Here is a 25,992-nt window from a genome sequence, read left to right on the forward strand (position 1 = left end):
TGCAGTCAGCTTCAAATGCCGTTTCTCTGAATTTTCTTAATAGTGTTCCTCAAAAAGAATGTCTCTTTCCCTCCAGGGATCCCCATTTAAGTTCCTGAAGCATCTCCTGAACATTTGGGTGTTGTGTGAACCTACTGGTAACAAATCTAGAAGCCTGTCACTGAACTGTGTCGATGTCTTCCTTTAATCTGATATGGTACAGATACAAAACACTCTAGCAGCACTCAAGAATAGGTCACACAAGTATCCTATATGTGGTTTCCTTTACAGATGAACCACACTTTCTTAAAATTCTCCCAATAAACTGAAGTCGACCATTTGCCTACCCTACCACAGTCCTCACAAGCTATTTCCATTTCATATCGCTTTGCAATGTTACATGCAGATATTTAAATGAATGAGTGTGTCAGGCAGGACACTACTAATGCTGTGTTCAAACATTTTTGGTTTGTTTTTCCTAAGCATCCACATTAACTTACATTTTTCAACATTACGAGATAGCCACCATTCATCACACCAACTAGAAATTTTGTCTAAGTCATCTTGTATTCTCCTGCAATCCCTCAACTTCGCCAACTTGCTGTACACCATAGCATCATCAGCAAACAACAGCAGATTGCTTTTCACCCTGTCTGCCAAATCATTTATGTATATAGAGAACAACACTGGTCCTATCACACTTCCCTGGGGCACTCATGTCTCTGATGAATACTTGCTATTAAGGACAGCATACCGGGTTCTATGACTTACAAAGCCTTCAAGTCACTCACATATGTGTGAACCTATTCCATATGCATGTACCTCCATTAACTATGTTTGTTTTGATGTAATATCTCACATTCATAATGGTGACAATGCAATATTAGGTCTACATCTACATCTACATCCATACTCTGCAAGCCACTGACGGTGTGTGGCGGAGGGTACCTTGCGTACCTCTATCGGTTCTCCCTTCTATTCCAGTCTCGTATTGTTCGCGGAAAGAAGGATTGTCGGTATGCTTCTGTGTGGGCTCTAATCTCTCTGATTTTATCCTCATGGTCTCTCCGCGAGATATACGTAGGAGGTAGCAATATACTGCTTGACTCTTCAGTGAAGGTATGTTCTCGAAACTTTAACAAAAGCCCATACCGAGCTACTGAGCATCTCTCCTGCTCTCCTGCAGAGTCTTCCATTGGAGTTTTTCTATCATCTCCGTAATGCTTTCGCGATTACTAAATGATCCTGTAATGAAGCGCGCTGCTCTCCGTTGGATCTTCTCTATCTCTTCTATCAACCCTATCTGGTACAGATTCCACACTGCTGAGCAGTATTCAAGCAGTGGGTGAACAAGCGTACTGTAACCTACTTCCTTTGTTTTCAGATTGCATTTCCTTAGGATCCTTCCAATGAATCTCAGGTCAGTGATGGATATGAGAAAGAAATGCGTTTACTTTCTGATGACCACACCAAATTGATTTTTCCAGAAATTTGTGCACATAACTAGTCCAAAACTTCTATTCCATTTATAATTGTTTTATTGTTGTCATTGACATCAAATACTTGCTGTAATTTGCAGGAATGTAGCAATAACTATCATCTTCTGACTCATTTTCAGTGATTAAATACCATCCTACAGTATGCTTTTTCAAACCTCCATTGTGTGATATTACTGTGTTTACTACATACAAATTCCAAGTTCACTTTGCCGATTGCCATGACTATATGTGGAGTGCAAGCATCAGAGCAACTGCTACAGGCCTGTGAAGCCTCACATCTAGACATATCCATTTTCTCAATGGAAAGGCTCATTCGCCCTCAGATGACTTAGTTTTTTACTATGTATGTGCATGTGCATTTAATTTTATTGTAGTTGCCATTATGTGGCAAACATACCACTGAGTTATATTTAATATCAAATTGTTTCAGGAAGGACCGCTACAATCTCTCACGGCTTCGCTACCTCCCGTATCTTTTGCATCCAAGCAACCCTGCAGCAACTGCGTATGTCAGGCATCACACGTACATTGCACCTTTTATACGTTCAGCGGGCATTATTGGGGGAGAAGTGGATGGTCGTGAGGTCCTAGCAGCTGGGGAATATGAAGTGCGTGCTGATATCACAGTACGTCCGGGCGGGCTCTTAGAATTGCGACGTGGAGCCGTCCTACGATTCCCGCCAGCACTGGGTGTGATGGTTGCTGGACAGCTGGAGGCTCGTGGGACACGCCCAGGTGATATCAGACTAGGATTACTGGAAGTGGCAGACCCTGTAACTGGACCTGAGACAGACACGGATTCAGGAAACACACTTGGCACCATCACAGCTGAAGTAGATGAACGTCCAGTTCGACTCCTCGGTGGTACGACTGAAACAGAAGGGAGGCTTCAGGTGAGTTCAACTTTAATGCTCTTGATTACTTCACATACTAGCTTTGGAAGTGGGTACTATTAAAAAATAATCAGGGAATTTACTGGGAACTGTAAAAAGTAACCATCTTAGGTAGAGTAACTACATGACGGGTACTCATTAAAAAAATAGTTATGCAATCAAGTTTTTGTTTGTTTGCAAATACATGTCTGCAGTGCCAGAACACAATGAAATACCCATACCAAAGTACAGTAGCATGCCGCAAAATGAAATCCTACAGCCCACTGATAAAGTGGAGATGGGTCGCGACATTTTGTTTTCACTCTGTAGCGCCATGCTGTAGTACTGTGGTGAGGTGATTTCAGTGTGTTTTGGGAGTGCATTCATGTTCATGCAAAAACAATGACATAACTTCTGTTTTCATAGTGACAGTTAAAATTTTATTGCTGTCCTTCATATACTGTGACAATTGCAGTTGTTAATGCCAAAACTCAGCAAATAGTTGGAGTGGATACAAGATGAGAAGTAATCACCACATGCGTTGAAGACACTTACCCCATTGGGGGACGAGATGGTCAATGCCTTTTCTCATAGAATGTCGTTGGCTGCTGATGGATCCATAACCACTCCCAAACTTGCACTTCCTTGTTTGACTGAAACTGACATCCAAGAATGCTGTCGGACAGAATCATTCTGTTGCACGATACAGCCATACCCCCTCTGCACACACACACACACACACACATACACACACACACACACACACACACACACACACACACACACACTGCAACATCCTCCATACAGCCCAGATTTTCACATCTTTGGCAAACTGAAGAAATATATGAAACAATGGAAACTCCAGGGTGAATATCAACAATGTAAGGAAAAGATAGATTGCTACTTACTGTGAAGATGACATGCTAATTTTCAGACAGGTACAATTAAAATACACTTACAAATTAACTTTTGGCCATAGCCTTTCTCAGAAAAAGAAAGAGAAATACACACACACACACACACACACACACACACACACACACACACACACACACACACACACATATACATTCACATAAGCAAGTACGCCTAATGCACACATGACCATCATCTCTGGCATCTCGGACCATTCTGGATGCCGGTTTCAGTCAGACGAGGAAGAGCAAAAATGGGTGTGGTTGTGGATCCATCAGCAGATGACTGTGTTCTGCAAAACAGGAATTAACTGTCTCATCTCCCAGCAGGACAAATGTTGTAATGCGTGTGGTGATTACTCTTGAATGGAGATGTTCCATGATTCTGTTGTGGTGGGTGTTCAGATTTCATTTGACTGCACCTTATATGTAGAAGATGTACTGATGCTTTGTTCTAGGTATTTTTTTCTCCAGTACATCACTTTATCATTCATTTGTTCATGTTTTGTAAAACGTCATTGTAACATGAGGATAGAATTTACATTTTGCTTGAAGTTATCCTAGTTTCATAAACAACAGTAGTAAATGTACTTAACTGTAAGCACCTACACATTAAAGCATGTGTTTTCATTTTGACTCCCGTTGGTTACCTGATTTGTCTGTCTTGACTAGGGTTGCCAACAGTCCCATATTGTAAGGGATTTCCTGTATTTGAGGATTAAAAAAATTAACCCATATGGACCTCATATGGGATGCAAAAATTCCATATTTACTGTCTTTCCAGTAATTTATCTTATTCTTGTAACTCATTTGTTGAAATTACACCAATATTACACATATATATACTGATCAAGATAATGAAGACAATGAACTTATCTTGTAACACATTGATTGGAATCACAGTATGGTACACTACATTACTTGTTTATTGTTAGACAGTGCAGTTAAGTTCGAATTTGTGTAAGTGTAAGTCACTTATCAAAGTAACTTACATAGTACATTCAATGTATTACTGAACGATACAGTGGAACCTCACATAGTGAGCATAATTTGTTCCAGAATCTTACTTGCAGTGTGAAACACTCGTTAAATGAAACAATATATTCCGTATAAAATAATGTAAAATATGATTATGTGTTCCATGCCACTTATTGAAAGAAAATTATACATACAGTATTATGTACTTCATTATTCACGATACATAACTAATTCTTTTTTACTAGGAAGCTATCTATAGTCATTTGTTTCTGCCGACGCTTCAACACTTGGCGAAAATGCGACACAGCATTATCGTCAAATAAATTTGTAGCGCACATAGCCACTGCTCTATTGGGCTGATGATTTTCAGTATACGATGCAACCGATTCCCGTGCTTTCAGTATTTCTCTTATTGTGCCAAAAGATTGCTGCTTTGCTGTTACCACCTCCTGCTGCTCCTCTGAAGAACTCCTCTCGACAATTTCGTGCTGTGAAACAAACTGCAACTCCATAAGCTCTTTGGTGGTCATTTCTTGGCTGTGATCTTCCACAAGCTCATCGATATAATTGTTATCCACTTCTAGTCCCATGCTCTTGGCCAAAGACATAATCTTGTTGACTAAGGTTCCACTGGTACTGACTCAGATACCTTAAGAGTCACATGCAACAATGCACTCCGGGCAAAGCTTCTTCCAAGCAGAAGTCAGAGTTCTCTTGCTAGCCCGTTCTCACGCCTTTTTGGACATCTTGACACAGGCACTTTGTTGAAGTGATATTTCCAAAACTCTATGAGAATGAGATTGGTAGCTTCAGTCAACTCAAAGCAAAGCTCTAAGAGTGCTTTAGTGTAGAGATTCTTAAAGTTAGAAATAATCTGCTGATCCACAGGCTGAAGTAATGGAGTGGTGTTTGGAGGCAGAAATTGGATCTTGATGAACTGAAATTCTTTAAGGTGGTGGTCGTGTAGGCCTGGAGAATGTGCCGCAGGAGCATTGTCCAAAATAAGCAAGACATGGAGTGGTAGATTCAGGGTGTATACGACGCTGGACAACTGGGAGATCCGGGAAAAACCCAGGAATTTTTTAATCTGGGAGAAAACCGGGAAAAACCCAGAAACATTTTAGAATTCTGGGAAGTTTTTATTGTTTTATTTTTCAGTTAACTTTTCATAACTTTGACTGGTAAGAACCAATACTCCAATGAAAAATATTACTCCATCTCACTACTGCAGAACAATACTGCAGCAATAAAACATGAACGAGAGAAAAAAAATGAATATAAAACGCAAGTTGGAAAAAAGAAGAAGAAGAAGAAGAAGAAGAGGAGAAGAAGAAGAAGAAGAAGAAGAAGAAGAAAGCACCATATACAACAACAAAACACAGTGCTCATACAAGCGTCTGCCGACAGCAACATGTGTCAAAGGCTTTAGGAAGACTATGCAATGTTTCATAACAACAAATTGCCTCCGATGAGCATGACATTTCAACTGTTTACTTTAGATTCATTTGAGTGGTTGCGAGCAAGCTTATGTGCATGTGCAGTTGAGTCGCATAACAGTAGTACCTTGCTCCCGCTTCTGGCTACAGAAGTGTGACAGTTAGCTATATAAGCAATAGCAGCAAGCAGTCAGATGCTATACGGAAAAATTTTACTGGTGCGCCTAAGCTGCCAGATTCACATATGCGCAACAGGCCCGGAACTAGGGGTAGGGGGCAAGGGCAAACGAGGGTATCTACCCTGGATGGCAGTTTCAAGTGGGGTGGGGACGCCAAATTCATATTCTCGAGGAAAAAGATCTTGTTTCACAAAGCACCTAGCATCCAGCGCACGTTGGTCTATCGATTACTCATATGATTTTGAATGCATCCCTGTTGGTTTTTTAACATTTTTGATCAAATTCTAAGTTGATTTCTGAATGAATCGTAAGTTGATTTTTGAATGCGTGCATAGTGTACGTGATGTCTCTGCCAGGGGAATCCCCGTCGTATCTAGAAATAAACTTTCCTGCAGACAAAAGAGGACGAGGCTATACGAGCCGAACGGGTGAATGCCAATCACTCACTGTTTATGTGGTTGACTGGGTTTGCAAATGATCAGCATTGTTATAATTTCTAGCGAATTCCATAGATTCAGACTACCAGAGTGGAAATAAATGACTAACAGGAATAACAGGCAACAAAGATTATGTCTTGTCTTCTGCGGGTATCCAAGGAAATGAATTTTTGACAGAAAATGTTTGGCCAGACCACTACACTACTAAGGGCCAGTTATACAGTCCCCAGCTAACAGCCGCCAAAGTTCTATTCTGGGAGTCGCGCGGAAAACGAGTTGTACGAACACGTAATAACTTCTAACTGGAGAATAAATGTGGGATAACTAAACCGGTGATTGTGGCAGCGTTAGTGAAGTTAACCAGAGAATAAGTTTTGACACTGGCAGGAATAGTTACAGAGTTAGTGATGACAAGATTGTTTGTTAGAACGAGGAAAGAGAAGCAAAGGGGACTCACACAAATTACGGAAGAATATAACGATTCAAAATTTATATAAAAATTTCGTACTACTACTTTTCGATCTCATGCTTCAAAAGCTAGAGAGTATGAATGAAATGTGAAACTATTTCCTAACATAAAAATTTTTGCTTGTAGTAGGCCTAATAGGCATTTGATATTGGTGCTTCGTGAATTATATTCTGTCGTGTTATAAAAATGACAATTTATGCCAAAACAGTCTCGTTTATTTGGTGTGTGTAACAATTGCTGCAATATTAGCCAGGCCTGTTTCGTTTTATCTAGCAGACAGTGACAAAATACACGTAATCAGATCGGGAAACCACACCAGTCTTGGGTACTATTTGTATTAACAGAGTTTCTAGTATTAGACAACATTTCGTTTTTTCATGTAGCAAAATGTTGACGAACTTTGATGAGGTAATAGATTCTTTCCCAGAAAGGAAAGTATGCCATATAAAGCTGTGGCAAGATTAGAGAGACAAAAAAGTTAGGACTTAAGGATTGAAGAAATGTGTACTGTCTTTCTTGTCTCTTGTTTTTATTCGTTTTATGTATCCTATATTTAATTTTATGTCACACAAAACAGTTATTAGCTAACAGGCAGTAAAGACTCCAAATTATCTGAAGAGGTCTTGTTCTGCCAATTGCAAATAATCTCATCCAGTATTAAGTGCAAGATTTTTTTGAAGAGGGGCAGGATGTCAAACTGGCTGACTGGGAGCAGGAGAGGCACCGTAGGACATTTTAATTTCCACTTGCCTGAATATGGTTTGATGGCCCCTTTACAAAATATTACATGTTTGAATTCCACAGAGCGAAATACAGAGACGTGCGATGGAAGAATGCTGTGTAAAGAGGCGTGGCACTCCACTTCGGCACACTTAAGACCAAATGACATGTATAACGTTCCCTAGAACATATATGTTTTATGTAACAGACTCTTCAGAAAGATGAGTGCTAAAAAATCAAGGTATCTTTGAAAAGTTGATTTTTTTTAAAATTTTTGGCATCTTACCTCAAATGCTCGAGGGAGGGGAGTGCCACTCTCTAATATTGCCCCGGTTCAGAAATATTGTAGATCTGGACCTGATGCACTGAGCAATCTGAGTTGTAGTGAGGAGGTGGTAGTCTCCACGTGACCTGTGTTTATGTTAAGTGGTTTTGCTGGTTCCTCTTCGTTTATTGCTCTCACATCAAATGAAAACAAAACAGATTTCTGTGGCCAGGAGCTATCAAGTGAATTAAAATACATTCATATAATTATGGAAGGGTAAAATATGTTATTAGTTTCAGATTTTATTTTGTTTCAACCTTTCTGACAGTCAAGTGTTAATTGCCTTGCAGAACAGTGAAGTTATTTTTGTTGGTTTGTTAAAGGAATTTGACTTTTATTAATCTTTTCTGCTGAGGCAGTCAGTTTATTTGAAACGAAGTGTTTAATTCAGCACTTTTGGCTAGTTTCAACTGTTCGCTGCGTTTCAAGTTCATGTTTTCATCTTCTAGCACGTATGGTATTATGCCATAATAAAGAACGAAACATGAGATAATACAGTACTGGTACACCAAGAAAATTTACATCTGAATCTGGACATACGAATGTGCACTTTAAGCAGAATTATGCGTTTTAGTATGGTTCACAAAATTCCCATGTCTTGTTTCTTTTATGACATAATGTAAGATCTTTTAATGTTTTATACCTAGGAATGTACGGGCTTCCTGCGTCATCGTAGCTGCACAAGCGCAGCATCGCCTGTTATTAGGCGCTCTCTGGCAACTGCTGAAAAGAATCTATTTCTAACAGGTTGTGGGAATATATTCCGAATACTTGTTTGAAAAGCGTTACTTTCAAAGTAAATCTCATATTTTGCAAGATAAACTCTGTACTCGAATGTCCCACGAATTTCTAAAATCACAGAGCATTTGACTCTCATTCAAAAATCAGATCTTTGAGGATGACCATTTAGAATATTTTTGAGCCCAAAAGATCAGACACTTATGTCGTTGTTAAAAATTTTACTTGCACATTTGTGTGATCTATCGTAAAGTGTAACTCGCGCAAAAATGATCAACTTTATATGTGACAGCATAGCTCCTCTTGCAGCTTATTAATCTTAGAGACCAATATTATACGTGAAAGCTTTTCTTTTCTTGTAGCAACACTATGTATATTAATTTAAACCATTACCTTTTCCTATTTGTGTGTTTGCGCTTCTTAACAGTGATGTTGCTATTGGCTGACTACATCACATGTCTTATGCTCTGAATATCCGCTGACATCGGCTGGCGAGATTGCTTGACATGAGCTACGACTGGCTTACAAAAGTGCATTGCAATCTTGACTTCAATCCTTCGGAAAGTAACATGCGGTGTTTGGTGGAATTCGAATTTATACTTTCCTAATATGAAAATATGCAGTGTACATGTTGCTGCACATAAGAAATCTTTCCAAAACGTGTATTTTCCCCTGACTTTCATTTTTTAAAGTGCCGGGAAATTATACGCCGGTGTATAAAACCACTACCATTGAAAGGATTGATAAGTTTCATAGTTCTGAGGAAAAGTGTGCTGTTACGTAACACGGAAAAAAGTGTACTTTCATCTGGGAGAAAGTGTATTTTTAACTGGGAAATCAGGGAAAAATCCCGGAATTTTTTTTCCTCGTCCACGTATACACCCTGAGATTTATCTTAATCCAATATTTTTTCACCGTAGGACCACAAACTTCATTGATCTGGTCAGAAAAAAGATCATGTTTCTCCCAAGGCTTATTGTTGGACCTCCACATCACATTTAACCTGCTCTTCTGGACTCAACACTTCTTGAAGGCTCATGAAATTTCTGAATGTTGAACAGTCAACAGTTCATCGCTTGCATTGGCACAGAAGATGGTCTTTCACTGGATTGTGACCAGGCAGTGTATTCTCCTATTCTGTTAAAAAGGTCTTTTTCCTAAATAGACCCATCTCATCACAATTAAAAACCTGTTGTGGCAGATAACCCTCAGAATCTGTGAGCATCTTGAAGTCGTTCATGAAGTTCTCTGCTGCCTTTGAGTCAGAGGTGGCTGCTTTGCCGTGCGTCACAACACTGTGGATGCTGGTTCTTAGCTTATACTTCTTGAACCACTCACAGCTTCCCTTAAACACTTCTATGAGCACAGAAGATTCTGGCGTCTTCTTAATGAGGTCAGTGAAAATTGTTCTTGCCTTCTCACAAATGGTGTTCTCACTAATAGTGTCACCCTGCAATTGCTTTTCAGTTATCCATATAAAGAGCAAATTTTTGACATCATTGAGAATATGATACCATTGTTCAGATACTCATGTCACTCCTTTGAAGCATCTATCTCCTTAATCTTTTGCCTGTTCTTGAGTACAGAGCAAATAGTTGATGTAGACAGATTGTATGTGCTTGCTAAATCAGCAGTGTTCATACGACATTTGTGTTTTTCATTGATTTTATGTTTCATTTCTAAGGTAATTTTCTTTCTTTTATTGTTGTCTTCTTGCAGTGTAATGTTCAGAGGCATTTCTACGAGGGTTATTAAAATATGCACACAAAAAAACACAGTGTGAACACAAGTTTAGAAAAATATGTGATCACAAACTGCATCAAGATAGTAGCAGAAAGAACTCAGACTGCAGTACATGCTAAAGACATTGTTCGTATGCCACTGTTGACAATGAAAGAGGTTTATATTGTTGAATGTTTCTCCTGCTGTGTGTGAATGGCTAGTGATGTCTCACTAAATCATCGTCACTTGTCATCGCTCGTTAAGCGAGTCTTTTTTTTTTACAATTTGTTTTGCTCATTATGTGAATTGCATGGTATGGGAGGTGCTTGTTAATAAGGTTCCACTGTATTTTGAAGTTTAAAAACTTATGACAACAATAAACGATGGTTTATTTAAACAAACCAGCTCTGGAACAGTGGCTATTATGTGTAAACAACAAATGTCAATTTTAACAGTCAGCCTTGACACAACCTGTCCCTTGCAAGAATAACATTAACATTGAAGTAATAATGTCTAACTCACTTCCTAAGTGAGTTAAATGGGTGTCTGTTTATTTAGAAAGATGAAAAAAGAAATACCGATGGCTATTACGTATCAAATTGCACAATGCTACCAATATGGACATGAGAAAAGTAGTACATCACAGCTACTTCGAGTCAGTAATAAGGTATGGAATTTTATTTTGGCGTAACTCAAACCATGTGTGTCGAATATTAAAATTATAGAAACCCATATGTATCAATATCACCAACATCTATAACATCACATTTATCAAACTCTGAACATAGCTGTGTGATCTTGATGTTTGTTTTTTGTATTTATCTTTTAACGCGTGAACCTAACAAAATTTTGTTTGTGGGACATTGTAACAACAGTTGTACTTTTAGATTGGTTGTGTCGAAGAATGTAACAAAAGCATCTGCTTCATCACACACCACACTGTTCTAACCACAATGTGGTCAGTTTCTTGCAACATTATTTTATTTTGGCTGATGTCTTCTAGGACAACAGTTGTTTTTGCTCCAGTTTCATGATTCCAATAGCTGCATTGTCATTATTTATGTCAGTTAATGCACTAGTTAATTTCCTGCCGGGACTGTCTGCCAAAAACAACACATTGTTTTTATTACCCTGTGGTTTTTATCTGAATTGTTGCTGTCCTTAGGTGGCAGTTTATTTTCTGTTGTCTAGAAAAGTGTTTATTGTCAATATTTTAGTCAGTATCTGCGCTATATTAAAAAAAATGTTTATTTGTGGAATGGGAAGGTTGTTTGTTGCTGGAGAAGTGCACATTATTCCTGGATTTCTTTTTGAAGCACTAGAATCATATGTTGGAAGGTACAAAAAGGAGCCATTAGTTTTTCCCAGACTTTACTTGGCCTATCATGCCTTTCATAATTTAATATTATATAAATGGGCGTGCTATTATTCATTTAGAAAGCAGCTTAGTTTATAATCTGAATTATCATATTCAGAATAGTTTTAAGAAATGACAATATAAATATCCTTCCGCATGGTGGATACCATCGTGCTGAGGAGAAACAAACTGCATGTAGGGGTGGACTGGTCCCCAGGGGTAGATACATAATTGTGCTGATCCATTGTGCTGTCCAGAATGATGAGATCACCCATGAAATGTCATGAGAACATTTCCAGACCAAAATGCTCCTGCCTGATTGCAGGGTGTTTGCTTTCAGATGTTTCAAGCCATAAACTCTGATGGACTGTAAAATGTGATTCACATGGCTGGTGCTGTGGAGGCCTATACGCAGTGAGGTTGGCCAAATGGTTGTTGAGCAGGCACTGTTGGTAGCCCCTTTGCTCATTTGCGTGGTCAGTTGCTCAACAGCTGCACACCTGTTTGCCCGTACACATCTCTGGAGCCATTTTTCACCCCCGTCATCTATGACCCATGATCCACTGCAGTTGCCTCAGTGCCAGTTGTGGATAGTGCCATTTTGCCATGCACAGTATACTTTAACCACAGTGACGGGTAAACAGTTTACAGACTCAGCCGTTTCAGAAATGCTTCCATCCTCGGCCCGAAAGCCAATGATCATGCCCTTTTCGACGTCAGATAAATCACTCCACTGTTGCATTACTACCACTATTGCACTCTTCCATGTTCCCCCAGTCATGTTTTATGTTCCCTCCACTGCTAGTGCTACCACCTGCTGACTGAGTGATTACTGCATGTTGACATCGAACATAGGGGATGGTCATATTAATGTGACTGGGTCATGTATACGGTGGTTTGTTAGAAAAACACAGGTGCCAAGAGCTGTGGCTATAACAACATCACAGGGAATGATGACATCCAGACCTCCCTTTCTTAGTGATGCATTGTGGACATCACATGTGCAGCATGAGAAAGTCTGATCTCATTGGAATATTCTGCAGTTTTCATCACACCAAACAACACAATGCCGTTTTCATTACACCAAATGACACAATGCTGAGAGTCTTTCAACCAGTTGTCACATCGAGAAAGCCTCAAACAGCACAATGAACAAGTTGTTCACTTGCATGTATAATCAACACCATACCATCACCAAAGATGAAAGGGATATTCTGATTACAGGCTACTCTGCCCATTACAGTGTGATTTATGTTTGCACCTTCTTTAAGATTTGACCTTATGCATTAGATTCTCTGGCAACTGTGGCTGTGGTATATTTTTTGATACAAACATCATTAGTGTCTGGCCTCTTGCCTGTACTCCTTTTGCACTTTCCTGGTCTGGCCTAGCTCCTCCACTTATCTCTTCCACTCTCTTTTGTTCTTCCCTCTCACCTAATTTTCTTCCTCCTCGATCTCTCTTTTTTCTGTCTGGTCATATATCTTTATGGTATACATGGTTGCCTTTAAATCAATGTCACAGTTACCAAAGGAACCATGTTAATGGTCAGCATGTTGCAATATTTGTCACTGGGACAGTGTACTACTATAACTATAAAACAGACTCCACATCATAGTGAGAGGTCGCAATTATGAACCATGGCACTTGTCTGTTCAGCTTTCCTCCACCTTTCCCTCCTTCAGTATTCCTCTTTCCTACTCTCTCCTCACAGCCAATCACACAATTATTTTGAGGCATCCAAAGAGTGTGTCGGCAACAATTCCTCTCTACTCTGTAGATGTATGAAAGTTTCCCATCTCAGCGATAAGCACTTCACTTCTGGTGCCTCTCTGCTGAACCCATTAGTTCATTTGTAAGATAAATTTTGTTCTCTCCTCTCAGATATTATTGTAATTCAATTATACAAGTGTATGATACCTTCTGTGCAGTATTGAGAGTGATGGTACATTTACTTGGTGAAGAATTTCATATAAGTCCGTTTTAAAACCTTCTACTGTTAAAATTTTTGAGCAGTTGCACGTGGGTCAAAAATTATTATAATTTTCTGCAGATACGTGTAAATGGGACATGGGGCACTGTGTGCAGTTACGGGTGGACTCAACATAATTCAGTAATAGTATGCCGTCAGTTGGGGCTGGCACCGGATCCTGACGGTTGGCTCATGGCACCTGCAGAGTTACCTCAGGCTGGGACTGGTGAAAACATATTAATGAGGTATGTAAAGTACACAGAACTTGCAGTTATTAATATTGTATTAAAGAGTACCACTACACCACTTGTTAAAGGTTTCCTTGTTGCTGAAGATTCAGTGTTGATCACGTTCTGAGAAAGGAATTAAGTTGGTGCTACATAAATAACTGAAAACTCGAGCAGAAAACTCTGGCTGTCATATAAGTATGTATTTTCCCAATTGATTACTTTAAGAAACTTGCAGCCACCTCATAACAGACTAAGAAAATTGCAAATTCATAAAATTTATTTGAGGATTCCTCCCTTAGAAAAACACAGTATTTTCTTGATTACTCTTTCCACTTAGTACATATTTTGGACATTTCATTCTGAATACCTCTTTATGAACATGTGGTAATGGAAGGCCTTTGTTGAATACAAATAATGAAAGGAGTGCAAGTAAAACTCATTGTAGAGTTGAGATGTTGAGGATGCTCAGTGGCCATATAAACAAGATGGAAAATTGTTTTAACCTTTCGGAGAAGTTCTTCTTCACTGAAGAAGTACTCACCCAATAGCTGTAGCAATGTTTTCCGTCTTTTTTGTGTATCTATCAAGCAGTCAAATTCTTAACACTAGTATGTACGGCGGAGGTCAGAGGATCATTTTTTATTTTGAGACGCAAATGTATTTGGTGTTTAAGGGGAGTTGGAATGCCGGAAAATGGAAAAAATTCACATTTTCAGTTTTTAACCTTATAACTTAATTTGAAATTTTCTGCTTAAAATGGTGCAAAATTTGTTAAGAAATTCCAATTGGAAGTATTTTTATTTAATTTTTCAAAATTACATGTGCGCCCAGCAAAGTTACCCATCTTGTGATTTGTACACATTTAAATCTTCGCATTTCCGAAAACATTACATATAGAAGGCTGTGGATTTCACTCTTCAGTTGTAGAATCTTTGATCCTTCCATAGGTACCATTGTTTTTACGACTAGCTGTGTTTATTGTTCAGTTTTTGATCTGTGAGTGTTTGTTTTGAGCCTCGAGTTTAGTTTGTCGCTCATTTGGAGTTTGTTATCTGTCTTGTTTTGACTTTCAGTGGTGAGTGCGTAGTTTCTACGATGCCTAGGAGTGCATCATTATTTAAAAAGCGAAAGTTTCGCGGTAATAGATTTACAAATAACGTTTGTTCAAGTGATTCTGCTTCAGCACCTGTTGATGCTGGTGAAAGTTCTGACGTTTGTACAGCTGAGATGTGTGAAGGAGACACGCCCACCAGTGCATCAAAAAAGAAGTTATCAAACTGTGCAAGTGAAATTACAGATGAAGCTTCTAATGAACAATATGTTTTAGTCGACTTTCCTGTTTTTACTGAGTTTATGAAGAAATGTTTGTGTTGTAATCTTTGTGGAGGTTCTTTTGATATGAACATAACAAAATCTATAGGACTTTCCTGCAAAATTGCTATAGTTTGTGCCAGTTGTGAAAATGAGACCTGTTTTTGGAGCTCTAAAACATGCAGTAGCAATTTGTTTGAGAGTAATATCAGGCTAATGTATGCAATGAGAGCAATTGGTAAAGGACATACTGCTGCTCAAACATTTTGTGCCATAATGAATCTTCCACCTCCACCTGCTAAAATTGACAATTACACTGAAGTGATAGGAGATGCTGTTCAGTCTGTAGCAGATTTATCAATGAAAGCTGCTGCCAGTGAAGCAAAATATATAAATGAAGGAAACCCAGATATCCCTGTTGCTTTTGATGGAACCTGGCAGAAAAGGGGTCACACATCCAAAAATGCTGTTGCTACTGTTACTAGTGTGGACAGCGGTAAAGTTTTGGACTATGAAGTGCTCACTAAACATTGTTACCATTGTGCATCTGGTAAGATAGAAGCAGCTCACATATGTAGCAAGAATTATGAAGGTACGAGTGGAGGCATGGAGGCTGCCGCTGCTGTGAAAATGTTTAGCAGATCAGAAAAAGAACGGGGAGTATTTTACACAAAATTCCTTGGAGATGGGGACTCCAAGGCATACAAAAGTGTTACAGAATCCATGCCATATGTCAATAAGACAATAACTAAACTAGAATGTGTCGGTCATGTTCAGAAACGAATGGGCACTCGTCTAAGGAAACTGAAACAGAATCTGAAGGACAAAATTTTGTCAGATGGTAAAACCATTAGAGGTCGCCTGTCAGATAAAATTATAAATGAATTACAACAATACTATGGTATGGCAATAAGAAATAATGCAAATAATTTGCAGGAAATGAGACAAGCTGTATGGGCCACATATTTACATCGATCATCAACTGATGATAATCCTCAACATTTTGCTTGTCCAGATGGTCCTCAGTCATGGTGCAATTATAGAAAATCTCAAGCTACTGGGGATCCTTATCACCATAAAAATTATATTCCATTGGCTGTTATGGAAGTAATTAAACCAATATATAGAGACTTGGGGCATCCTGATCTTCTGCGAAAATGTCTTCATGGTTGTACCCAGAATCAAAACGAGTCGTTCAACAACCTCATTTGGACTCGTGTACCTAAGAATGTATTTGTTGGGATAAAAACATTGAAATGGGGAGTCAGTGATGCTGTTATTTCATTCAATGATGGTCATATGGGTAGGCTAAAGGTCATGGCAAGGCTCGGCATTGCTCCTGGTATCAACACCATCAGAGGTCTTCAGCTTCTGGACAGCGTGCGAGTAAGGAAGGCTCAGTATGCAGCTGAATTTAATACAAAAAAAGCAAGGGCAGCAAGGAGAAGAAAGCTTCTAGGTGAAGAAGAAGAACTAGAAGATGACCCTGATTACTCTGCTGGACACTTTTGATAATAGAATAAAAGGTATTTGTGAATTTTCATAATAAATTACTTTAATCGCATTTTCTGGCATTTGACATTTTTAGTGTTACATGTACCTTTATCTCATAAACCACTCAACCAACAACATTCAAATTTTCAGAAATGCTGCAAAACAGTTCAAAGAGGCCACTGAACTAGAATCATGACAAGAACTGGCTTATTCTCTGAACTAGGGAAGTTTATGTTATACTTTTTCCAATAAAAAATGGCTTAATGGTAAAAAATTCATAAATACTATACCAACAAAAAGAAAACATTGGTTCTAGTTCAGTGGGCTCACAATATATGCTGAAAACCTCTGCCAGAATTTCAAAGTTCTGAAGATAATAGTTCCAAAGAAAAAGGTACACAAAGTTAGCAAATTTAACATTGGCGAGATAGGGCATTCCAACTCCCCTTAAAATAGTCTGTTTCTGTGAATTTATGACTTTTAATTGTTTTAGAGAAGGTCTGATATGCCTAAATTGTTTTACTTTGTAATTGCAAACTCTTAAGATAATTGCTGACTTACCATTGGTTTCCAAAATTGGTCAGTTGACCGCTTCTCACAAAAATGCATTTTACCTGTTTTATTTGGCACTTTTTTTTAGCCAACAATGATGAACTTTTGCGCATATGTTTGTCATCACTAGCAGTTGGGCTGGAAACTATAACGGACTGCTATCACAGTTGTGGTCTTTCTGGACCTGAAAATGAAGCATTGGCTGCTCAAACATGCTAGGTGTTTTGAATGATTTTTGTTATTTGGGAAAATGTGAAATGAGACATGCGGATTCTATCCTGGAAGAAAGTATTACCCAATGTCTCATGAGTCTTACTTATGAAAGGGGAGACCTGTTACGTCAGATAGCTTCTTCACTTCTTTTAAGCTGGCAAAAGACCTGAAACAGATGGGTACAATCATTGTTGGCACTTTGAACAGGAGCAGATGGGAAGTGCCACAATCTTTGAGAAAAGCAAGGTTATGCTTCATTCAAGTATTACTGACAAGGTTGATGATGTTCCTCTAACATCTTACCAAGGGAAGACTAAGAAAAATGACATTTTACTAGAGCAAGACTAAAAAAGTTTGCTTGTTATTAGTTCTGTGCACTCCATTGTAACAAATGACTAGATAGCAAAAGTAAAACACCAGAAACAGTCAGTTGTTATAACAATGAATTTGGTGTAGATCTGGTAGTGAAATGTCACACAAATGTAGTGTAAGAGTCATGACAAGGCGCTGACTTGTACATGCTTTGTATAACATTCTAGATATGGTTGTGATCAATCTGCATACCTTGTACAAGTTGATAACTGGCTCTGCCATCTCTTAATGGTCTTTTATAATGAAAACACAGATGAATTAGTGGTAACATCTTCAGCAATTCCAGACTCCATTTATTTTGATTGCCGTCAGAGAAGGGGGAGAAAAGTGTTAAACTGGATTGTTCAAGAAAAACAAAACCAGAGAGAACTGTGCTATATGTAAAAATTTGCTTGCAGTTCATGTCTAAGCAAAAGGACATGCAAATAGTGCAGTTGTGACTCTTTGAGTGTACAGAGTTCTCCATAAAAATGTGTCTAGTAAAACTCTACTTATTTGTTACAAGATAAATCCTTAATTAGTGGACAGCTAAGCAAATCTATGATAATAACATTTGTCACCTATTGTTATATGATGTAAACCACGAACACTAGAAATATAAGCCATTTTATGTACCTCTAATACAGTAGCAATAATTTTTGTATGGTTTAATATAAAAGTAAAATTTAAGAATTTCAAATAAAAATTTGCCATATTATTATTATACAAGAAAAAATAATAAAAAAATATTAAAAGCAGTAAATATGAATTATTGTTAAATTTTGTAAAAAAGCCTAAATTGCAATAAAAACCATAGTGATAAATGGACCTCCCTTGGGCATTCCAGGGAACAATACAAAGCTGGGCTTCTAGTGTTAGCTATATGTGAGTTGTTACCCGTAATCTCTCCATTATATAAACTCATACTTGTTTGTGTTGAACTGACAGGTAAGATATGTGTAACCAGTTCACATTACATAATTGTTTCATTTTGTTTCTGTATCTTGAAAACAACATGCTGAAATAATTGTTGTTGTTGTTGTTGTCTTCAGTCCTGAGACTGGTTTGATGCAGCTCTCCATGCTACTCTATCCTGTGCAAGCTTCTTCATCTCCCAGTACTTAACTGCAACCTACATCCTTCTGAATCTGCTTAGTGTATTCATCTCTTGGTCTCCCTCTACGATTTTTACCCTCCACACTGCCCTCCACTGCTAAATTTGTGATCCCTTGATGCCTAAGAACATGTCCTACCAACCGGTCCCTTCTTCTTGTCAAGTTGTGCCACAAATTCCTCTTCTCCCAAATTCTATTCAATACCTCCTCATTAGTTATGTGATCTACCCATCTAATCTTCAGCATTCTTCTGTAGCACCACATTTCGAAAGTTTCTATTCTCTTCTTGTCCAAACTATTTATCGTCCATGTTTCACTTCCATACATGGCTACACTGCATATAAATACTTTCAGCAATGACTTCCTGACACTTAAATCTATACTCAATGTTAACAAATTTTTCTTCTTCAGAAACGCTTTCCTTGCCATTGCCAGTCTACATTTTATATCCTCTCTACTCCGAGCATCATCAGTTATTTTGCTCCCCAAATAGCAAAACTCCTTTACTACTTTAAGTGTCTCATTTCCTAATCTAATTCCCTCAGCATCACCCGACTTAATTCAACTACATTCCATTATCCTTGTTTTGCTTTTGTTGATGTTCATCTTATATCCTCCTTTCAAGACACTGTCCATTCCGTTCAACAGCTCTTCCAAGTCCTTTGCTGTCTCTGACAGAATTACAATGTCATCGGCAAACCACAATGTTTTTATTTCTTCTCCATGGACTTTAATACCTACTCTGAATTTTTCTTTTGTTTCCTTTACTGCTTGCTCAATATACAGATTGAATAACATAGGGGACAGGCTACAACCGTGTCTCACTCCCTTCCCAACCGCTGCTTCCCTTTCTTGCCCCTCGACTCTTATAACTGCCATCTGGTTTCTGCACAAATTGTAAATAGCCTTTCGCTCCCTGTATTTTACCCCTGCCACCTTTAGAATTTGAAAGAAAGTATTCCAGTCAACATTGTCAAAAACTTCCTCTGAGTCCACAAATGCTAGAAATGTAGGTTTCCCTTTCCTTAATCTATTTTCTAAGATAAGTTGTAGGGTCAGTATTGCCTCACGTATTCCAACATTTCTGCGGAATCCAAACTGATCTTCGCCGAGGTCGGCTTCTACCAGTTTTTCCATTCGTCTGTAAAGAATTCGTGTTAGTATTTTGCAGCTGTGATTTATTAAACTGATAGTTCAGTAATTTTCACATCTGTCAACACCTGCTTTCTTTCAGATTGGGATTATTATATTCTTCTTGAAGTCTGAGGGTATTTCGCCTGTCTTATACATCTTGCTCACCAGATGGTAGAGTTTTGTCAAGACTGGCTCTCCCAAGGCCGTCAGTAGTTCCAATGGAATGTTGTCTACTCCCGGGGCCTTGTTTCGACTCAGGTCTTTCAGTGCTTTCTCAAACTCTTCACACAGTATTGTATCTCCCATTTCATCTTCATCTACATCCTCTTCCATTTTCATAATATTGTCCTCAAGTACATAGCCCTTGTATAGACTCTCTGTATACTCCTTCCACCTTTCTGTTTTCCCTTCTTTGCTTAGAACTGGGTTTCCATCTGAGCTCTTGATATTCATACAAGTGGCTCTCTTTTCTACAAAGGTCTCTTTAATTTTCCTGTAGGCAGTATTTATCTTACCCCTAGTGAAATAATCCTCCACATCCTTACATTTGTCCTCTAGCCATCCCTGCTTAGCCATTTTGTACTTCCTGTTGACCTCATTTTTGAGACACTTGTATTCCCTTTTGCCTGCTTCATTTACTGCGTTTTTATATTTTCTCCTTTCATCAATTAAATTCAATATTTCTTCTGTTACCCAAGGATTTCTAATAGCCCTCGTCTTTTTACCTACTTGATCCTCTGCTGCCTTCTCTACTTCATCCCTCAGAGCTACCCATTCTTCTTCTACTGTATTTCTTGCCCCCATTCCTGTCAATTGCTCCCTTATGCTCTCCCTGAAACTCTGTACAACCTCTGGTTTAGTCAGTTTATCCAGGTCCCATCTCCTTAAATTCCCACCTTTTTGCAGTTTCTTCAGTTTTAATCTACAGTTCATAACCAATAGATTGTGGTCAGAGTCCACATCTGCCCCTGGAAATGTCTTACAATTTAAAACCTGGTTCCTAAATCTCTGTCTTACCATTATATAATCTATCTGATACCTTCTAGTATCTCCAGGATTCTTCCGTGTATACAGCCTTCTTTTATGATTCTTGAACCAAGTGTTAACTATGATTAAGTTATGCTCTGTGCAAAATTCTGCCAGATGGCTTCCTCTTTCATTTCTCTCCCCCAATCCATTTTCACCCACTATGTTTCCTTCTCTCCCTTTTCCTACTCTCGAATTCCAGTCACCCATGACTATTAAATTTTCATCTCCCTTCACTACCTGAATAATTTTTTTATCTCATCATACATTTCATCAATTTCTTCATCATCTGCAGAGCTAGTTGGCATATAAACTTGTACTACTGTAGTAGGCATGGGCTTCGTGTCTATCTTGGCCACAATAATGCGTTCACTATGTGTTGGTAGTAGCTTACCCGCACTCCTATTTTTTTTATTCATTATTAAACCTACTCCTGCATTAGCCCTATTTGATTTTGTATTTATAACCCTGTATTCACCTGACCAAAAGTCTTGTTCCTCTTGCCACCAAACTTCACTAATTCCCACTATATCTAACTTCAACTTATCCATTTTCCTTTTTAAATTTTCTAACCTACGTGCCCGGTTAAGGGATCTGACATTCCACACTCCGATCCGTAGAACACCAGTTTTTTTTCTCCTGATAATGATGTCCTCTTGAGTAGTCCCCGCCTGGAGATCCGAATGGGGGACTATTTTACCTCCGGAATATTTTACCCAAGAGGACGCCATCCTCATTTAACCATACAGTAAAGCTGCATGCCCTTGGGAAAAATTACGGCTGTAGTTTCCCCTTGCTTTCAGCCGTTCGCAGTACCAGCAGAGCAAGGCCGTTTGGTTAGTGTAGCAAGGCCAGATCAGTCAATCATCCAGACTGTTGCCCCTGCAACTACTGAAAAGGCTGCTGCCCCTCTTCAGGAACCACACGTTTGTCGGGCCTCTCAACAGATACCCCTTCGTTATGGTTGCACCTACGGTACGGCCATCTGTATCGCTGAGGCTCGCAAGCCTCCCCACCAACGGCAAGGTCCATGGTTCATGGGGGTAGGCTGAAATAATTAATTATAGAAAAATCATGAGAGTAGTAAACGCGCATGGCTTTTATGGAAGGTACTGTGGGACACATTTTTGTAGAATGGAAACATTTGCTTTTGTGCAAATAGTGTACCAGGTCACTTGTCTGAGCTGACTAGATCAGAAAGACAATTATTTCTATTGATCTGAAGTAACTAGTTGTACACGAGACTCAAGTAATTGTGAATACTGTGACAGTAAAACAGTGGTGTAAAATAAATACCAGAGGTGGGGGTGGGGGTAATTATGTCCTGTTGAAGCATAGATGGAAAAGGTGATGAAGATCAGGTAGCTCAGCTCTCCTCCCTTTTCCCAAAAAACAGACACACAATTTCTTGTATACACACCTCTCAACCTTTCAGCTTTATATCGATTAACCAATAGTACTTTTCTCATCTTTCTCAGATGACTTGTCTTCATCATTGTTTGAGTTGTCTGATGTGCATTGTGTTATTATTGTTATCTTTTTATGATTTTATTATCCTACTCTACTTCTTTCTTAGAAAGTTTAATGCTAGATGTAGTTTCAGTGCAAAGTAAAAGCGACACTTTAGAACAAATAAGTAGTAAAAATAACAGCAATTTCCCCGTTTTTACCACAGTAATGTGCGGTGTGGAGAAGAAGACGTAGACATAACTCAATGCCGAGCAGAGCACACTGTTGCCGGAGACATGTACGGAGCATGTACCCATCAACAGGATGTCGGTCTGCGTTGCCTTCGGCCAGCATGGGCTGGTGTGCGCCTGGCACCAACTGCTCGTCGCTCTGACCTTCAGTTTGTTACAATAGAACATGCGGGGTTGCTAGACTTCAATGGACCAACGCTGAAGCCAGGTAAAGGAACTTCTCTTTCTTTTAGGCAGTGTGCGTGCATTATCTGCACAGTGGCATCCACAGCAGAACAGTAACATTCAATTTTAGTTTGGCAAGACCTATTTTTTATGAAGATTACCTGAAGGAGATATGTTGCATGTGAGATGCTGGCAAAGATTTTGTGAGTTTTAGATGTTTGGTCCCACAAGTTTCTTTTCAGTGATACACAGTATGTAATGAAATCGTATAATACAGCCAAAAAAATGTATGATTCATCAGTCAACATTGTTCTGTGTTGTAATGTGGTTGTGGTCTGAGAGAAGGGACTCTTATATTAACAGAAAATGCAGCTGTAATAATAATAATAGCTTGTTGTTGGTTTTACTCTCTTTTGCAAAGAAGAAATACAAATGTGTAAAGAACAAATCTGTTGTTAGTTGACATAAGATAATAATATACTATCAAAAAATACAATAACAGTGACACTAAAATGAACTCTTTCATTCTTGTTGACTGATGACTTGTACAGTTGTATGCTCACTGTTGTAATTCAGTACAAATTACTGGCCAACTTACTAACACTTCAATTGAAAATCGTAGTTGTGACCCTCAGGTGCATGCAGAGTGTCCACATGAAACCTTCCTGATTTCCAGAGTCAGTTAAATAAATTTAAAAAATGCTATTTATGGCATCATTTAAAGTAACTCAAAAAGTTTTGAGAAAAAACTTAACACACTTGTACACGGGTTCCTTTCGTAACCAATAAAATGTCTAGGTGGTACACCATCTCAGCCTGTATGTGCACAAGCATGTCTGGAATGATGGGACACTATTGCAGCCACAATTCTTCTACTAACATTGCCAAGGTCATGTACAGGTGAGTTATAGATATTGTCTTTCATATAATCCCACAGGAAGAAATCCAGAAGAGTTTAGTCGTAGATCCTGGTCGGTCACTTGGTTAGTCAATCACATCCTATGCATTGCTGTGGAAATGTTCAGTCCAGGAAGTCCAAACTTGTAAATCCTCTGCAGTGGTACAGCGTCTTGCTAAATCACATTTGGCTGAAAGGGAAGAACCTGAGGGACAGAAAATGGCTCACATATGTCCAGATAAAAAGTTCCTGTGACTGTTTGTCCAATTTACAGAAATGGTCCATTTATACTGTCTTTCATCTGTGCACACCACACAATCACCTTTTCACTTTCTCTGACATGTTCCCAAAAAATGTGGGGGTTATCTGAGACCCAAATGTGATTGTTGTGCCAATTAACCTTGCAGTATCTGTGACAGTTTGATTTGTCAGAGAAAACAACATTTCGTAGGTAGTTAGAGTTTTGCCCAATCTGTTCCAACACCTTGAAAACAAATTTGTGGTGAAGCTGCATGTCATTTCACTTCAGTGCTTGCACAATGTGAACTCTGTAAGCATGCACAATGTGAACTCTGTAAGCATGCAAGTGAAGAAGTTTGTGAAGCACCTTGTGAGATGTTGAGTGTGGCATATTTAGCTATCATGATGCTCAGTGAACTGACTTTTTGGTGGGCCTTTGTGGAAGGTGTCTCTGATCTCCTGTACAATTTCATCAGATGTGCATTTTCAGCCAGAGCCTGTCTATCTATTTCTCTCAGTGGCTAGCGACTTCTTAATGTCAGATTGCTCCCTTTGAAATTTCAAAGCCACAGCCAATTTTCTTCCCAGTCCTTCCCTGATCTGAGGTTGAGCTCCATGTCTTAACGACCTCATTATCGATGGAATGTTAAACACCAGTCTTCCTTTTTCTTTACTTTGGAATTCATGTCAGAAATTTCTTTGGACAGCAATGGGTTATTTTGTTTCCGCTTACCACACCACACATTGGGCTCACTCTTGGTGTGTTGTCATTTTTGATAATTATTTAGCACCTGAAATGAAACAAAAGGAATCATTTAGAAAAAAGCTACTGAAAAGTTTTTGAGCTGCATTGCTATATTTCATAGTTTTTTATTGCTTTTGGAAATTGGCTTCGTGTGGATACCCTGTGCATTGCTTGCTCAGGTGATAAATTATGTAATCTTTTGGTTATCTTGTAAGAAAGTTGCACTCTATTTCTGTTAAGCATACGATGCAATTAGTAAGTGACACATAGTTGTACGGATCGTGCAGCTTTCTGTTATTATGATTTGGTGTTAAAAGTGAAGAATGTACTTTAGCAAAAAATCTCAATCTTGTGTATATTAAGGAATGAAACCAAGTACTTCCAGAGTTGAAAAGATCTACAAACAGAAATGTAATATAAAACAAATACAAACTAATGAATGACAAAAATGTTTAGAAGTCTTGTAATAGTGCTGTACTGCTCAAGTTTAGTATTAAGTTTTACAGGCCATGCAGTCAAAAGTACTGCACAATTCTCTCAGAGTGTTTGTTTAATGTGTTGTTGGTGAAATCAGGTGGAATAGCTAAGAGCCAACATTTGTCTAGTGACATGAAGTGAAACATTGACAGCAAGCTTGAGGCAGATCGATGTTGCAAGATAATTGAATGTTTGCCCTTTAGCAGTACATTCACATTGGAAGAAGTTCCTTTGATGAATGAGGGTAGTGCTTTTCCACACTGGAAGTGACCAATATGCAAGCGAAAAAGCATTCATTTGGGATGGCATCTTTCTTAGAGAACATGCAGAGACCTGTTGCACCCTCTAAAATGACTTTAAAAATAGAGTTAAAAATTGTTTACAAAATTTTAGCATTGATGGAGAAGATAAAAGATTCATTATTGTGTGTCATTAGTTTGTTTGGTGCACCATTTCCCACTAAACGCCCTTTAATCCCTTAACTTAAAACTCCTAGTTATGTCATTTTTATTATTTTGACAGAAACTTAAAATCCTGTGTATACTCAGGAAACTTAAGAAAATACCTCTGAAAAAATAAAATCCCCTTATATATCATATCAGCACTGATAGTTAAGTGGTTGGTTGCTAGAAATACATGGTTTCACAGCTACACAGAAACTAAAAAATGACTTCAAGTTTCAGGCAACTTTAGTCGAAGTCTTGAACTTTAAAAGCTGTGTTGTACTTCTGTATGTAATGTCAT

General features: G+C 38.6%; 1 protein-coding gene across 1 annotated transcript in view; it reads left to right on the forward strand.

Annotated features, from left to right (window-relative positions):
• Positions 1-25,992, forward strand: part of LOC126416987 (protein bark beetle) — a 355,587-nt gene that overhangs the window by 200,717 nt on the left and 128,878 nt on the right. Inside the window, exons 13-15 of the mRNA XM_050084872.1 lie at positions 1,909-2,371; positions 13,679-13,842; positions 22,699-22,931. Of these exons, the coding sequence (XP_049940829.1) occupies positions 1,909-2,371; positions 13,679-13,842; positions 22,699-22,931 (860 nt within the window). The remainder of the gene's footprint in view (positions 1-1,908; positions 2,372-13,678; positions 13,843-22,698; positions 22,932-25,992) is intronic.

Source organism: Schistocerca serialis, chromosome 8 (genome assembly GCF_023864345.2).
Source record: "Schistocerca serialis cubense isolate TAMUIC-IGC-003099 chromosome 8, iqSchSeri2.2, whole genome shotgun sequence".
Taxonomy (NCBI): Eukaryota; Metazoa; Arthropoda; class Insecta; order Orthoptera; family Acrididae; genus Schistocerca; species Schistocerca serialis.